Source organism: Varroa destructor, unplaced genomic scaffold, assembly GCF_002443255.2.
Source record: "Varroa destructor unplaced genomic scaffold, Vdes_3.0 BEIS01000006.1, whole genome shotgun sequence".
Classification (NCBI taxonomy): Eukaryota; Metazoa; Arthropoda; class Arachnida; order Mesostigmata; family Varroidae; genus Varroa; species Varroa destructor.
In genome coordinates, this window is record NW_019211459.1 from 27,240,551 (window position 1) to 27,255,816 (window position 15,266).

General features: G+C 37.5%; 1 protein-coding gene across 5 annotated transcripts; it reads left to right on the plus strand.

The window, feature by feature from the left end:
* The first annotated feature begins 807 nt into the window (after nucleotides 1-807).
* LOC111252782 (RING-type E3 ubiquitin-protein ligase PPIL2) lies at nucleotides 808-15,261 on the plus strand. 5 transcript variants are annotated; one of them, XM_022811213.2, is made up of 13 exons: nucleotides 811-1,172; nucleotides 1,744-1,793; nucleotides 8,083-8,246; nucleotides 8,906-9,088; nucleotides 9,662-9,763; nucleotides 10,099-10,209; nucleotides 10,456-10,591; nucleotides 10,819-11,015; nucleotides 11,387-11,538; nucleotides 12,168-12,225; nucleotides 13,793-13,924; nucleotides 14,346-14,479; nucleotides 14,764-15,261. In XM_022811213.2, the coding sequence occupies exons 1-13, from the start codon at nucleotides 1,141-1,143 to the stop codon at nucleotides 14,855-14,857; spliced, it is 1,545 nt and encodes a 514-aa protein (XP_022666948.1). In that variant the 5' UTR covers nucleotides 811-1,140; the 3' UTR covers nucleotides 14,858-15,261. The 5 variants fall into 5 exon arrangements, with proteins under 5 accessions (XP_022666947.1, XP_086849506.1, XP_022666948.1 ...); XM_022811214.2 differs by lacking the exons at nucleotides 811-1,172; nucleotides 1,744-1,793 and adding an exon at nucleotides 5,607-5,747; XM_022811215.2 differs by lacking the exons at nucleotides 811-1,172; nucleotides 1,744-1,793 and having other exon boundaries at nucleotides 8,108-8,246; nucleotides 8,895-9,088.
* The last annotated feature ends 5 nt before the right edge of the window (nucleotides 15,262-15,266 follow it).

Here is a 15,266-nt window from a genome sequence, read left to right on the forward strand (position 1 = left end):
TGTAGGAGAAAGGGATAACCTTCTAACATTTAACCACTGGTAAACTAAGAATTAAAAAAAAAAACAAGCGATAAGCAAACATTTCTATTGCTCTCCACAATCGTGCTATAACTGACTTAATGAAAACCCTTTATAGCTTTGGTTGCTTTCGTAACTTAAAATGCTAGCGTCGGCAAGTAAAACTTCCTGTGTGGAATTACAATAAAAAGACATTTCATGTATGTATGTATAGGTTAAGTTTTCCGTCATTACATGTAGATGCGGGCAGACCTTATGTTACCATCTAATAATAATAGCCGTACTGACAGATACGACTACAGCCTGCTTTGTGATATTGTTTCGGCTTACATCGAATCGATTCTAATATTTTAGGTCGTTAGTGGTAATTCAGTTTAAAATATTTTTTGGATGGTTTTAATTAGGTAATGTAATCGGAGAAATTTCGACTCAAAAAAGCCGCAAAACGCAATGCATTATACACGTAAGCAGATTTTCGGAGCTGCAAAACGGTTACAGATAGAAATATTATTTATCTTTATGCAGTGTTACTTGCGGCAGGTGCCTGACCCGAATTAGCCTACCTTAAAATGTAGTTAGATGATCGTATAAATACATATTATTACGATGTTCAGACAAATTGCAGTCGCCAACGTATTTTAATGCAGATCTAATTGTGCCTACACTGAGGAAATATGCTTGAGAGCATTTCAAATATTTGCGCGGGAAGTCCCTAACACACTCAAATGTTATCGTAAGGCGTCGTCCGCCAGTGAGTGGTGCAAGAAACAGGTAATGGCAGCGTTCGTCTGTCGTCCTTTAGCTGCTGTGCGTGAGTGCTTGGTACTCAAAAGAAACTGTTGTTATTAGCGGTCGTTGTATGTTGTGCGGTTTGTGAGGCGTTGCGCAGACGGCCAGATTCGCGGTGTCAGCGCCAATTGAGCTGCACGTGGTGAGATAGGTTTTACATGTGCAGATTCGGCTTTAAGTGTGGATTAAATACATTCGTTCCTCTATGACAATAGACCGAACTGGTTCATCTAGAGACGTAGAATACTCTAGGTGGCCTGTGCTGCGGTTCAGTGCGAAGTGCGGTTTGAGATTTTCCAATAGATTAAAGTCGTTACACATTAATAAGCCAAGATGGGAAAAAAACAGCATCAAAAAGACAAAATGTACGTATTAAGCAGCGACATCAGTCTTTTCGCGACGTTTTAGTTGTGATTGTTTCTTTAGAAGGCAATTAAAATGTTCGTAAATGCGTGTACGGGTGTTGTTACACCCACATCCTCCCTTACCTCGTACAAGTATACAAAATAGATCGACTCGGAAATACATGTGTGAGGTTATAATGGTCATTGATGAAAGAATATTTATTTATTATTTCATTTGATTTTATCTATTGATCCACACCACTCAAGCTCAACGTGCTTCTGGCACGAAAATGTATACTTTCTTGCCAATAAACTCGAGCGACAAGTACAAGATGCAATAATAAACATTAATAATATTTTATTATACTTTTTCCATTTTATTATGTACCAGAAATGGCCACATTTACCATCTGTAACATCCAACATTAAGTACTGTGTAGTAAATCAGGTACGGTTATTAACGTCTAGCATAGATCTCATAAAACAAATAACTGTGTTGACTACCAAGATTAAGATAATAGCTTTGTGTAATTGTCTAGCTTGAATATTTAGTTGAATAGTCTCTAAAAACTATAATCGTTTTTCCTTTCAGGTATCTCACGACAACAGAGTGGTCAACCCTTTACGGTGGTAAAAAGGCTGGTAAGTTTGAATACACTAATGAATATCATTATGTTTATAGTAATATAGAACCTCCAGCTGTATTGAGACCCATTTGTTATTTTCATGCTTATAATAATTACCATTATTAGGATACACGATAATTATCAAACAAAACTCGATCGAAAGGAAAGAAGCCGTCTCGATCGTGAACCGTTTTAAGTCGTATTCTGCAAGCGGGGCGATCTTGAAATGGGAACCTATTCGTCACTTTCTCCTACAAAGAATGTCATACAAACATGCCTGCGTCTTCTATAAAAGAATAATGTCCTGCCTGAACCTTCAACGTCTCGATTGGCAGTTGAGTCAAGTTGTCGCCTGCAATGAGCTATCCAGTGCTGTTGGGCCTGTGCGGCGTCGCAAGCTACCGGCAGATTTGTCTGGCCTACTGCGGATCTTCAGATTCACCCAGGCACAATGGCAGTATATGGTAGTGACGATGAAGTAGCGTGACTGCAATATCAGAAGTAGCGTTCGTCGAGTACTGTTTGATCGGGTGGTAGAGTCTCGCTAGAGTACCGTCTACTAAGCGCGTTGTGTCATTGTGTTTTTGTGGTTCTGTTTTTAGACGTTCCGGGTGGTAGACAGACTAATCCAGTCAGCTTCTTGGACCAGTTTTCTCTATTGGCCGAATTCGACTCCAGAGTACGACTTGAAGCAGTCGCTTGCATAGTAGAGCTGGTATTCGAACACTCCAGTGGCGGGGACGGTACCCGAGAAGATCGCCACGTTGAGGCCGAGAAATTGAAGGTCAATGTTGGAGATAGGCGACAGTACACCTTAAAACGCCTTCTCCGTGGATTGGCGTCATCGAATAAGTGCGCTCGAATCGGCTATTCCGCTGCGCTTACCGAACTCCTTCGAAGAGTTCATTACACTCCGGAAGAAATTATCGAATCTATGAATAAGTGGCTTTGTCTTCAGACAAAAGAGGACAAAGCGCAGATATTTATTGGTCGTCTTCTCGCTTGGGGTGCGTTGATCCGTGCGCGCCGTGTAGCTCCGTTATTGGCAGAGTGCACGGATGATATGCTTTCGATGGGGGAGAAAGAATTTCTCGAATCTATTGTGTGTCATCTGTTTGCGGAACTCGTACTCTCTATAGACAAGGATAAGTTTGAACAAGTGGCGTGGCCAGTGATACAACGGCGCTTGACAGGGAACTCAGAAGATTTAAAGCCGTTAGATGTCTATCTGATGATACTAGTTCGGCAGCATTGCCCTGCTCTTGCTGGGGAAGTGACTTCAAAGAAGCTGCTTCAACAGGATACAATGTGCTCAGTGTTGCAGAAAAGCACTTCACAACTACCACAAATACACCCCGTGGTTCCCATTATGGTGGAAGAGGCGTCTAACAATGACCAATTGGATGAATTTTGGTCGACTGTGGTAGGCCAGCTTTCAACTGCGCCAACGGCTGAGAAGCATTTTCTGCTTCTACATATGCTGAAGAGTGCCTTCGTCCAATTTGATTCGCTGGACTTTCTCATGAAAGAAACCTATGTTGATCAGCTAGTGTATCCTCTTGTTAAAACTGGAAGTCCTTTGTATGCTCAAGCTAGATCGTTCGTAACCACACTTGAGGGACTTGCTGACAAAAAGGCTAAGGATATACTTCGTTTTGTACTTAGCCACTCGAAAGGGTACCGTTTCGATCACATGACAAAGAGCTCTCTGGTAGCAAAGACTCTTCAAAAAGCGCAGCCTGATGTCGTTCGATGGTATTCGAAAAAATTGCAGAAACGCCTTGCTGGTTTGCAAGGAATCAATGGCGAACACCAGCCAGACGAAGGTCATTTAAAATTCGACATAATTATCATGGAACAGCTGGCTAATCTCACGCATATGGCTAACATGCTTAATCAACCGGATTTCAAGCGCCATATATGCGAGTACATTTCTGTGACCTATTTCTCCGGCGATGCTCGAATCAGCAAAAAGCCAAATATTCAAGCACTCCTCAAAGCATTGGCACCTTCAGGCAAGACAAACTCGCTTGCTGAGGCGGCCGACAATATTGCTGCTGTCCTCCATATCTACCTCAATATGGACAACCGACACGCGTCCTTTCGACATGAAAAAAAACTTCGTTCAGCGAACAAACTCATGTTGAAACTAAACAAGTGCAACAAAGAAGCAGATACTTGCGTTGCATTTCGAATTCTCGTGGGTTACCTTTCATTGTCTTACGCGCTCGATATTCAACAGGATGTCACTGTTCTTGATGACCTGATGTCTTCGGCTAAGGCGTTCTTAAATGGTCCACAAGAAGCTGACGAGGTAGAATGGATTGACCTGGTTATGGAGGCTCTCGTAGCTGCGCTTTCTGTCGAAAATAATCATTTCCGATCGATGATTATGGCCGCGTTGGCTCTTTTGCATAAGGACATCACCACTGATTCACTGGCTATCTTACTGGGCGTATTTAAAGGCAATGAAGAACTTGAAGATCTAACGAAGCTAGAGGAGCTAACGAGCGGTGAGGAAGACTTGGATGATTACGACGACGACGACGACTCTGAAGAAAAAGAAGACTACGAAGCTGAAACAAATCGCAATGCGGCTGAGGAAAAAGAAAACGAAAGTGGATCTGAAATTGATTTCGGGGATGTAATCCTTCGAAACCAGCTGTCGACAGTATTAGGCGTTGCTGGCAGCGACGACAGCGAATCTGAAGTGGAAGCTACAGACGAGGAAATGATGAAACTTGATAAAGCCATATCAGCAGCTTTCGGGGCGCGTTTTAGATCCCTTTCATCTGCAAACAAAAAAGAGAGTAAGAAGAAAGAGTTGCAAGCGTTGCATTTTGAGATGAAATGTCTTCACATCCTCGATTCTTATGTTAAGAGCAATAATGTATCTCTGTCGCATATCATTCTTATCTGCAGAACTCTTCTAGTCTTCGCTACCTCAAAGCGCGCTAAAAACGTCCATCGGCCAATCGTCTCGCACATCGCAGAGACACTTCGAGATGTTAGCTCTTTGAAAATGGGCACACTTTGTACGGACGAGGCAAGCGTAGACGAAATAAAGGAGTTCGGTACGCTGATTGCTGAAAAAATTCGTACTGTTTACGAACCTGAATTGAGAGTTGCACTAAACAGTTTGTTGCCGTTTGTTGTTAAATGTGTTAAAATACGGAATGATGACGAAGAGTGGTACTTCGGTATTTACCGTGACTTAATTCAAACCTATATTGAGCAACAAATGACGCCTGTTGCACCTCCAGTATTTGTCCGGTTTGTTGAGGTTTTTAACGAGCACTGCCTAGTCATGGTCGACGTCATTGAAACCGTACTAGTGGATTGCTGCGTACAGAAGCGCGATAAACGTGTTCAGCTAATGGGCCTTCTAGTGGCGGCGTTAAAACTCTGTAATCCAGCAAACATTGAAAAAAAACGTCTGAAGAAATCGATGAAGAAGCTGGCAGCTGCGATTAGTGGACTATTAGAACGCAGAGAAGAACTGGCATTTACAACTAATTTGTACGTCGAGTTCCTCGACCTTATGCGACTCATTAGCAAAAAATGCCAAGAGGCAGAACTTGAAGATCCCATGCCTTCCCATAGTTCCCTTCTTAGGGCTATGTTCAAGGATCTGTCTAATAAAAACATGCCTTCAAAGGTAAAGCGACGATTGAATGGAGTATACCGGCAATTCTTTCCTGGGGAGCATTTTCAATTGAACAAGAAACAAGGCAAAAAGACTAAGAAAGAGGCAGACAAGGCAGGCAATGACAATGATCAATGCATCTCCGCAACAAAGAAGCGCAAAATCAATGGCCATAGTTATACGAACAACGGTCGTGATGACGTAAATGGTGAAGAACCAGGAGAAGAAGAGGAAGGTGGGCTAGATATGGAGCAGGAAGAAGAGGAGGAAGTTGAGCAAACTGAAGAAATGGAAGAGTGATTCAAGAATCGCCATCTGAAAAATGTAAAGATCAAAATTTCAGCTAAACTTTCAATTTAGGCTGTATTGGAAAACTTTACACTATTTTTTGAAGAATAGTGATATTTTTGCATTCTCAAACCTGTGGTTGAGTCCCTTATGACGACAATACGAAATGAAAAAAAACGTTATCTTTTATTTTGTTAAAAAAAAAGTTTTGTTAACATATAACTGCATGATCATAGTAAAAATTTGCTCGAAGCCTGGATATCGACAAACCTTTCGTGCTTGTACGACATTATTGAATATCTCATACTGATGAAACAAATGTATGAAATTATATATATATATATATATATATATATATATATATTAGCACTAATAAATAACGTAATTCTAATCTGGGAAACAGCCTTATGAAGGCAAAGGTTTTCTGAATTGAAATGGTGCTAATATAATGTGCGATCTTGGTGAGCCTGAATTCTTCTATGCATCATTAAGCATGGACAAAACAGGAGCAGGGTTATTTTGTCATTATTTAGACAGCAGTGAATCATTTAAGCCATTCTGAAAACACGCTTATTGGACGAACTTCTAAAGTGGTCAACTATGAAAGAGGGCCTGGCCTATTACAGCTTTCTGTTGATGTGTGAATGAGTTTTCCGCCTTCATTTAATGCAAAATGAATGATTTGTTAATGCCGCAGAAACTGCCTCGTCTTAGATATGCATAAATTTATCAAACTGGATGTACATATAAAATGTTGTATCGTATTTGATTTTATGGTTGTTGTCATTGTACAAATTTAGGAGTCTTAGCATATTAACAAAGTCTAATAAATAAATTAATAAAAAGTATATAGTCATAAATGTGCTTCTTAAGTAGACGTTGAGGTATTACATACATATACATCTCTGATGTGGAAAACAGCCTTATATGTACAAATACGCCGGCAGAGTTGCTAAAGAAAATTTTTCAAGAGTCTTCAAGGGTCAATGTATTGTGATTATTTAAAACTAAATTACTATCATTAAGGGAGTTTCAGAGGTTGAAGTAAATGATAATTTGATGGTGCAAGATTCGGGCCATACGGCAAAGGCATAAAAACTATCCATCTAAGTTCTCTCAATTTTGGCTGGTTAGCTTGTCATGGTAAAATACGAAGCTTTTCTTCGAAACTTGTTTTTTTTACTGTTTTCTTAAGCAATTTTTTTTAATGGTTTATTGTAATATCGTTTGTCGTTGACAGTTGTGGTCCGAATCAATCGTCCTATCAGGCGGCAGTAGCTTATAGTGTAAAATTCTTCTCCAATCACATAACATTACCTCCTTTGGCGTCAGTGTAGGCTCTCCTGTGGATTACGGAGTGCATCTTTTTAATTTGTTTATTTGCACATTATTGTCATATGCGACGCGTTTTATCAATTGTGATCTTTAGGAATGACCCCACTTTGTTACGTTTCTGTGATATTCCACAGATAGAGATGCGATCGAGTAAATTTTTTGCGTCAATTCGTGCGGCATCGAAATATTGAGCTTTTTTTATAAGTAGCATTCTACAAATGGTTTTAAACCATTTGGTGGCGGGTGTTTAGTCTTTTGACAATGTCATGTGCACTCATGCATTGGTCTTGTTCAGCTTTCGCAATAGTTTCATCAACTTTTTCTATAATTCGTCGACTATGATGAAAACTGCTTCTTATAAGAAAGTTTCAAAACGAAAAGGACGGAACCATCTTTGAAACGTGTCCTCTTATAAACGCCACAATTTTTCTATGAGCCGAGGTAGCATCTGCATCTTTATTGTAGTAGCTTTCAGCAGTTTCACTCATCTTCAGTCGCTCTATTTTAGGCTTAAATAAAGGCTTTCTAATAACTCCGTACATTTACTCCAGCATCCAAATGGCACCAGCGCCAATCAGACCCATATTACCTGAGATTTTAAAGCCATCTTTTTAGAAAGATGGTTAACACTTTTTCGACAGCACAATATTTTATTCATTTAAATCATTTACTAAAATATCGTGCTTTGGTAAGTTAGATAGGGTTTCCAAAGATCTTTATGAAGATTCGACTAAACGTTACGGCGCATGCTATGCGCTGCAAATGTTTTACATAATAAATATAATTAAGGTAGTTACATTTTTTATCCGTCAGCTGAACATACAGATGAAGGGCAGCTAATCAGATTACATGTTTAGTTACTAGGTTTTTTCGTGAACACGCCGTTATGTCACAGAGTTACATGTACCGCTTTTCACTATGCATAGTCCTAAAAGCTATTTGGTATTATACGCTATGCATCCCATGTAGACACTGGAAAAACTGGTAATATGTGTTTTTATATTTATCATTTATTTGGGATGAAATCATGTTGCAGGCACCAGCGGTTCAGGCGAATTTCGTCGGCTTCCATTCGACCACTGCGCTCTTTCATTACAACCGTTTGAAAATCCGATGTGTACAAGCGAAGGTGTAGTTTATGACCTCGAAAATATTGCACCATTTATTAAAAAGTTTGGAATCGATCCCACCTCGGGAAAGGTAAGCTTGTATTTTGCTAGTCCAGCGTATAATAAAAGTTCGACATTCTAGTGCACATCTAGCATGAGTGAAAGGAGAAATGGGAAAAAGGCTTTAGGCTTGTTTGAGAATAATTATAAAAACCTGAATATATATATTTCTTATAAACATGTATTCATAGCACAGGTTTGCTCACTGTGTATTAAGTCAAAAGCCATTATAGTAGAGTTTAAGCATATATTGGTTGTAATTTCCCTTATAAAAAATGCGACTAGAAAAGGCAACATTAGGTAGTAATTAGAGAGGATCTGAAAGCGGTAAAAACTATATAAGCGCCCTTGTTCTGATACGCGGAGTGCCTCAAAATAGTTTTATTGTTAACATTTGAGAGTACCAAATATTTAAGTTGGATAATTATATAATTATAATAATAAAGAGAAAGCTTATGTTACAAAATCCAATATGACTTATCTAATCGTGTACACAATATATATATATATATATATATATATTATTCGGTTGTCATCTGTTGCATAAGATCTGTAATGGGTTTACTTTTGCCTGCTATACAAGCTTGACTTTAAGTAGGGTAAGTGACCTTAGCTAATCAAGCTTTCCGGTGCAGCGCCGTAATGAACGCGCTCAATTTTTTTTTTTACATTAACTAAGTTTTTTTGCAGAAACTTGAAGCAAAATCCCTGATTACCCTACACTTCAAAAAAAATGCTGATGGAATGTACCACTGTCCAGTATTGTTCAAAGTTTTCAATGAAAATTCACATATCGTTGCATTAAAGACGACTGGAAACGTGTATTCGTATGAAGCTGTTGAGCAGCTCAACTTCAAAGCGAAAAATTTCAAGGCAAGTTTACTTAATCATAAAAAGTTGTTAATATGAAGGGTAATACCAGTAGGATTTTAAAAATGTTCGAATGAAGTATCCCTGACACCTTTTTCTTGCTTTACTGACATGTTTAATTATCTAGAGTCAAAAAAAGGTGCATGTTTTCCTTATCTTACAAGATACGACCGATCTGCTAAAGAAAGTACAAAAAGTATTTTCACATATCGGCAGACTACGTGGTATTACAATATTACCGGTTGTGCCCATTTTGGCCTACAAAGTTAAGTCTTGAATGTGCGTATGCATTATTTTAGGATATATGTGTACATTTAGATATAAACCAAACTGACCTTAATTTCGCCCAAAGAGGCCGCTAACTCTGATGTCATTATGCAATTGCTTGACATTTTTACAAGTATACCGATTCGCATGATAAACTGTACTGTGTAACTTAGCTTACGATATAAAGCAAAAAATTCTGGCAACCCTATTTGTTTCCACAACATAAAAATTAAAGTAGCACGTGTTAGCATAAGTTGCCTTACCATCACGTTGTTGGTTTAAATAGTTTTTTGCTAATTGTGTTTAAAGGATCTTCTCGATGACTCACCCTTTACACGTGCTGATGTCATTCATCTTCAAGATCCACAGAATCTTGAAAAATTCAATTTGTCAGCGTTTTACCACCTAAAGGTAGTCCTTATTTATACATAGTTTTCGTTTAATTGTTACTTGGTATAATACTGGTGTAAAGTCCCCTGTTTTTTTATAGATCGTTATTAGAATCATTAAAATAATAAATTTGCATGAATAGAGAGCTCGTCCGAGTTAATCTCAACTGAGTGATAATATAGCGAATATAGCTTATATACTCGATGTCGAGTCAGAAATGAGAAGTTTTGTGAGAATTGCTCCGATCATTAACTACATATCTGTAGAAGAATCTATTGAGGTGACTTATTTAATATGCTTAAATAATATAACGAAGTAATAAATAATGCGTGATTTTACTCTGTATTAACTTATAGAACAATCTTCGTCTTGAAGATGAATCTGCGAAAAAGGATCCACGTGCGAACCTTAAACATATCAACAATGAGACTCGAGATATTCTCGATACCCTCGACAAGGAGCACAAGGTACAAAAAAATACTTATACCCAACAAAGCTATTGTTAGAGTTCGCAAGAAGTATAGTATCAGCATAGTACATATTTTTCTAGATGTAAAACAAATATGTTGTAAAAGCCTTTTTTAGATAGCAAGCATCACAAAAATGGGCAGCAATACCTGTGTGTGCATATATGTTGTATAGTTATTTTGTTACTATTAGATTAATTTCGAAAGTTTTTAGGAAAAGCTAATTTTCGGTTTATAAAATTTTAGCCTCCGGCAGCGAAAGTCGAATCCGGATCCGAAAAGCCTGCAAGGGACCGATTCAATGCCGCTCATTTTTCTACAGGTGCTGCAGCAGCCAGTTTTACCTCAACGGCCGTAGATCCATCCACAAGAGTCGAGGCAGGTAAGCCATCACGTGGCAGATGAATTGTGCTAACAAAGCGCGTGCAGAACAACAGAAATACTCAAAAAAGTTGGATATGAAAAAAATTTCATGCCGCGTGTTATTTTCATTACTGCAAATGTTTAGCTTGTGAATATATGAAGAATCGTGAAGCGAATTCATTCAATACATTCACTCAGTACATATATAGGCACCCTAAAAAACAGATGTACGTTTTTATTGTTCAGCTATATTGGAGGACGACGTCGTCCGATATTCTATGGTCAAGAAGAAAGGCTATGTTCAATTGACAACAAACCATGGCAACCTTAACCTTGAGTTGCTCTGTGATATCGTTCCCAAGACCTGCGAAAACTTCATCAAGCTTTGCGAAAGGGAGTACTATGATGGATCTATATTTCATAGATCTATTCGAAATTTTATCGTAAGTATTGTCATGAGGTATAGTGGATATCTCATTTCTTTAATTTATAGCATAAATTATTTTTAGTACCATTTAGAAGCCTTTGAATTCCAGTAAAGCGGAACATGCGGCGTTGCGGAAAGTAGGTCTTCATTATGTGTAACCTTTTTAGCTTCTTAAAAATACATACAAAAAAAAGATACAAACGCAGTTTCGACTGGACAACGACCTGTATAATTGAGCTTCCGCAAGATTAAATACTTCCACAAATAAGATGCAACTTTTTTTGAAGTAACTAACCACATAAAAGAATTGCGAAAACATTGACCTACACAGATTTATTTTTAAACACAATGTGCTAATTATGAGATTTAAACCTGGCCTGTTTTTAGCTTCAAGGCGGAGACCCGACAGGAACAGGTCGAGGTGGCGAATCAGCCTGGGGCGAACCATTTTCGGACGAATTCAAATCGCATCTAGTTCACCAAGGCAGGGGTGTTCTTAGTATGGCCAACTCCGGACCAAACACAAACAAGTCTCAATTGTGAGTTTTCCTTTGCTGTTTATTTCAACCTCTTAATCATTCTACGCATTGGTTCAGGTTGTTGCTGATTATTTCTTATACCGAGAACGCATGACATATCAGTGCTTTCATTCAGGTGTCCCGCAGCATACCTATTTAGAGCTGACTATATTTTGTAGTCAAGCAGTCAGTCCCTATATCAGTTAACATCGTATAACTTCCAAGTAATCTGTAGATATATATTGAACAATACTAAATTTATTCAGCACAAAAAAAGGATAAAGAGAAATATTTTAGTTCTGATGCTGTATACTATAAGCAACCTGCTTATACCAGTTTTCAATTTTTCACTTAAAGAAATTCTCTGTATATTTTTAACAGTATGTTACTAACCTAATCATTTAATCTGTCTATGAGACTAGCTTAATGGAAGTGGATAATAAAAGTAGTACCTAAATTTTAGTTTAAAAAACCTTAAAATTTAGTTTGAAAAAACAAGGTAGTAAAATGAAAAAACCTTTATAAAGCAATATAGAGACTGAGTTTATGAACATTATATTTTGATATTTGCTCTTCTTTTGTGACGAAAGTTTTAAATTAAATCGAAAAACATAACTTCAACGTAACATTTTCCTTAAAATACTTTTCAGCTTCATTACATACCGGTCATGTAGACATCTCGACAATAAGCATACCGTATTCGGGAAGGTAATGTCTTCATATTATAACTTCGAGTGAATTATCGATTTCTATTAAACATGAAATATCTGCTTGGTGCGTACACGAAACTGCTCAGTTAATACGTTTTGTATAACGTGACCAACTTTTATGTTATCAATTTCTACTTTTTAACGATTTAAAATATCATATTTTTTACATTCACAATCCGTTAGTGCTATTATTCATACAAAAAAGCAAGACGAAATTCTAGAGATTAGACAAATAGCTACGTAAATTCTAGATACCATGTTTCTCAGTCTACAAGTGAATCGTTTAGATTTTCGTTAATATATTTATTGGCCGTTACGAGCGAATATGACATACTTTGAAATTGAATTACTTTTGAATTAGTTAAGCTAGAACGATTTTTTAATGTGTTAGGACTTCTACATGCCCCTATATTTAATATTCGCATTCCGATATATAACATCTCTATCTATGGCTTTCTTAAAGTAATTCGATAGTGAAATATGCTTGTTTACCAATAACCTTTTTCTAAGCATGTCTCGTGATCACACGAATTTGGATCGGGAAAATCGGCAGGTTAAGCCAACGCAGGGTACTACTTTGTTCAATTCAGAAAGTCGTTGAGGTGCAGAGTGAAGTCTGACGTTATTATGAAGTAACCACACTGCGTGCCTTCGATTGCCATGTCTACGATTTATGAGTCCCTTGAAGAACGCAAAACAGCGAGCTGCATTAATTGTTTCATTTTTAGCGAGCATCTCATACAAGCAGGTGTCTCTGGCTTTCACTGTAGGTGCTACCATCACCTTGGTCCGAATCTATTGGACACTGCTAGCGGACTTGATTTTTTTTCTAGACCGACGCCATTCTGTCGCCTAGTCTCTCTTCAACTGGGTATTTATCGACAATACCTCGTCAACAGCGACCATGTGTTTCGGGCGAATTTTTCGTTGATTAAAGTTTTGAAAATTGCACGTGGAATTCATTACATGTATTCCAACTAGCCCGGAGTCAATTCAGGATATACTCATTTTTATTCAGTTTCCGTATTTCCAGTATTTATATAATTCTATGAGACGTATGAAACGCTAACTTTGCCTGACAAAGTCCTCAGACTCTAAGCTCTGCTTTCGTGAAAAGCCTCTTCGATTGCGGCACTGCGTGCTTATTTTTGTGGCCCCGGCATCTAGTCAGCTTTTGCTTGGCCTTCAAGACTCCCGTCCTTTTTGCTCGGTACGTTTGTACCGTATATATATATACACTGTGGGTTCGCTTAAAACTTCCTTGCGTAATATATTCGCCAATCTTCGATGAATTTCTGAAGCTCTGTGGCTTTCGATTAACAAGATCTTAACCAATAGAGGCTGATTTTCGAGATTAAAATATATTTTTCCTTCTAAATTCATTTCTTCTAAAGTAAACTCAAGCGGTTTCAACTCACAATTTACTGGAAGACGAGAAGTCACATTAGCAGTAATGTTTCGCCTGCTAGCGGCGTGTAGTTTAAAAGTTATTTAATTTCTTAGCTAGCCGAATTCGTTTGCAACAGCCTAATAATACATGATACTAGTTTTTTATTTTTTTCTAGGTGGTTGGCGGGTTGCCAACGCTGCAAACGATTGAGGAGATCGAAACTGACAATAAAGATCGTCCGATTGAAGAAGTTCGCCTAATTAAGGCAACAGTATTTGTAAATCCGTTTCAAGAAGCTGATGATGAAGTTGGTAACATTTTATGCTTATCTTACGATATTATGGTTAAATCAGTGGCATAAAAAGGTTGCTTTCTAGTTATAAAGGAAAACACTATTTTGAGTCCTTTCATATCCAATATATAGTTTAAAAAGCAGGCAAACTACAATTCATTGTCCCGGTTAAGCTAAACTACATTGGAAATATTAGTAATATTGCTAGGTAAATATTGTTGCAATAGTGTTAGAAGCTGGTGCGATTAGTGGATATTTCAGCACTGAGTTCTGTTGAAACTTAACTGTATTTCAGCACTGAGTTCCGTTGAAAACTGTTTTAACTTTTAGCTGGCGGTGTTTGGGATTCATTTTTTTAAGATTCATTTTATCTCAGCCAGCGATTTTGTCAAACTGATTTGACTTTTGTGTGTTCTGCATTGTTGCTGAAAATAAGCTTGCGAAAAAACGTGATGAGGAAAAAGCAATTCAAGAAGGTGAAGAGCTGAAGGAACGTCGTCGAGAAAACAGCAAAGTTAAATTAAAAACTTTTTCGACTGGTGTTGGAAAGTATATAAATCCGGAACTCAAGTAAGTTGCATTCAATGCCTCTGTTCTCAATCGAGTGCGCTATTTTGATATTAAAAAGTATATAGCTGTTGCTCAGCATTAGGCCGCTAGAAAACCTGGAGAATAGGTCTGTTATATTTATCTTTCTTCCTTGGAACAGTTCGTATGCTTGAGTATTATAAAAGCTTTGCGTATAATTCACCCGAAGTATAAGTATCTAAATTTATGTTCCATACATGAGGTGTGTTATATTTCTTTAGAACAACAAAGCTTCACTCTAATAATACATTTTCGGTAATTTTTAGAAAAAAAACCTTCGCAAAGGCATTACAAGAGCCGATCCCTTCAGTCAAGAAACAAAAGACATCCGGTAACTTTGGAAGTTTTTCGGATTGGTGAGGAATTAATCAGAAGAAAAGCACCAAATAGTATAACAATGGCGCTTTTGTATTTTTTTTGGTGTTATAGGCTTTAACAAGTAATCGAACGTAGTTCTCAGAAGCTCGTGTGTGGTTTCAAAATTATTATATATTAATCACAATATTTACCCCAGATAGTTGAGAAAAGAATTGGTAAAGAGAAAGCAGGCTACCGATTTAATTGAGTATTAAAATTTAGTCGAATAATTTAAAATCGATAGTTCTTCTAGATGAAAAACAAAAAAATGTGTTTATTATTTCTATATAAAAATGTGCATACGAATATATTAAAATTATTATAAAGTTATATACAGGAGTGATAAGAACTGTAAATAAGTTAAATTAATGTACGTTAATAAATCGAAATGCGTGCTGCGACTAAAATATGT

Bases quoted from the DNA above. Each gene is read 5' to 3' on its own strand.
- LOC111252782 (XM_022811212.2), top strand. From the start codon at position 1,141: ATGGGAAAAAAACAGCATCAAAAAGACAAAAT. The intron at 1,173-1,743 runs GTACGTATTAAG...TTTTCCTTTCAG, and splicing joins CAGCATCAAAAAGACAAAAT to GTATCTCACGACAACAGAGT. The intron at 1,794-2,379 runs GTAAGTTTGAAT...TTCTGTTTTTAG, and splicing joins TTACGGTGGTAAAAAGGCTG to ACGTTCCGGGTGGTAGACAG.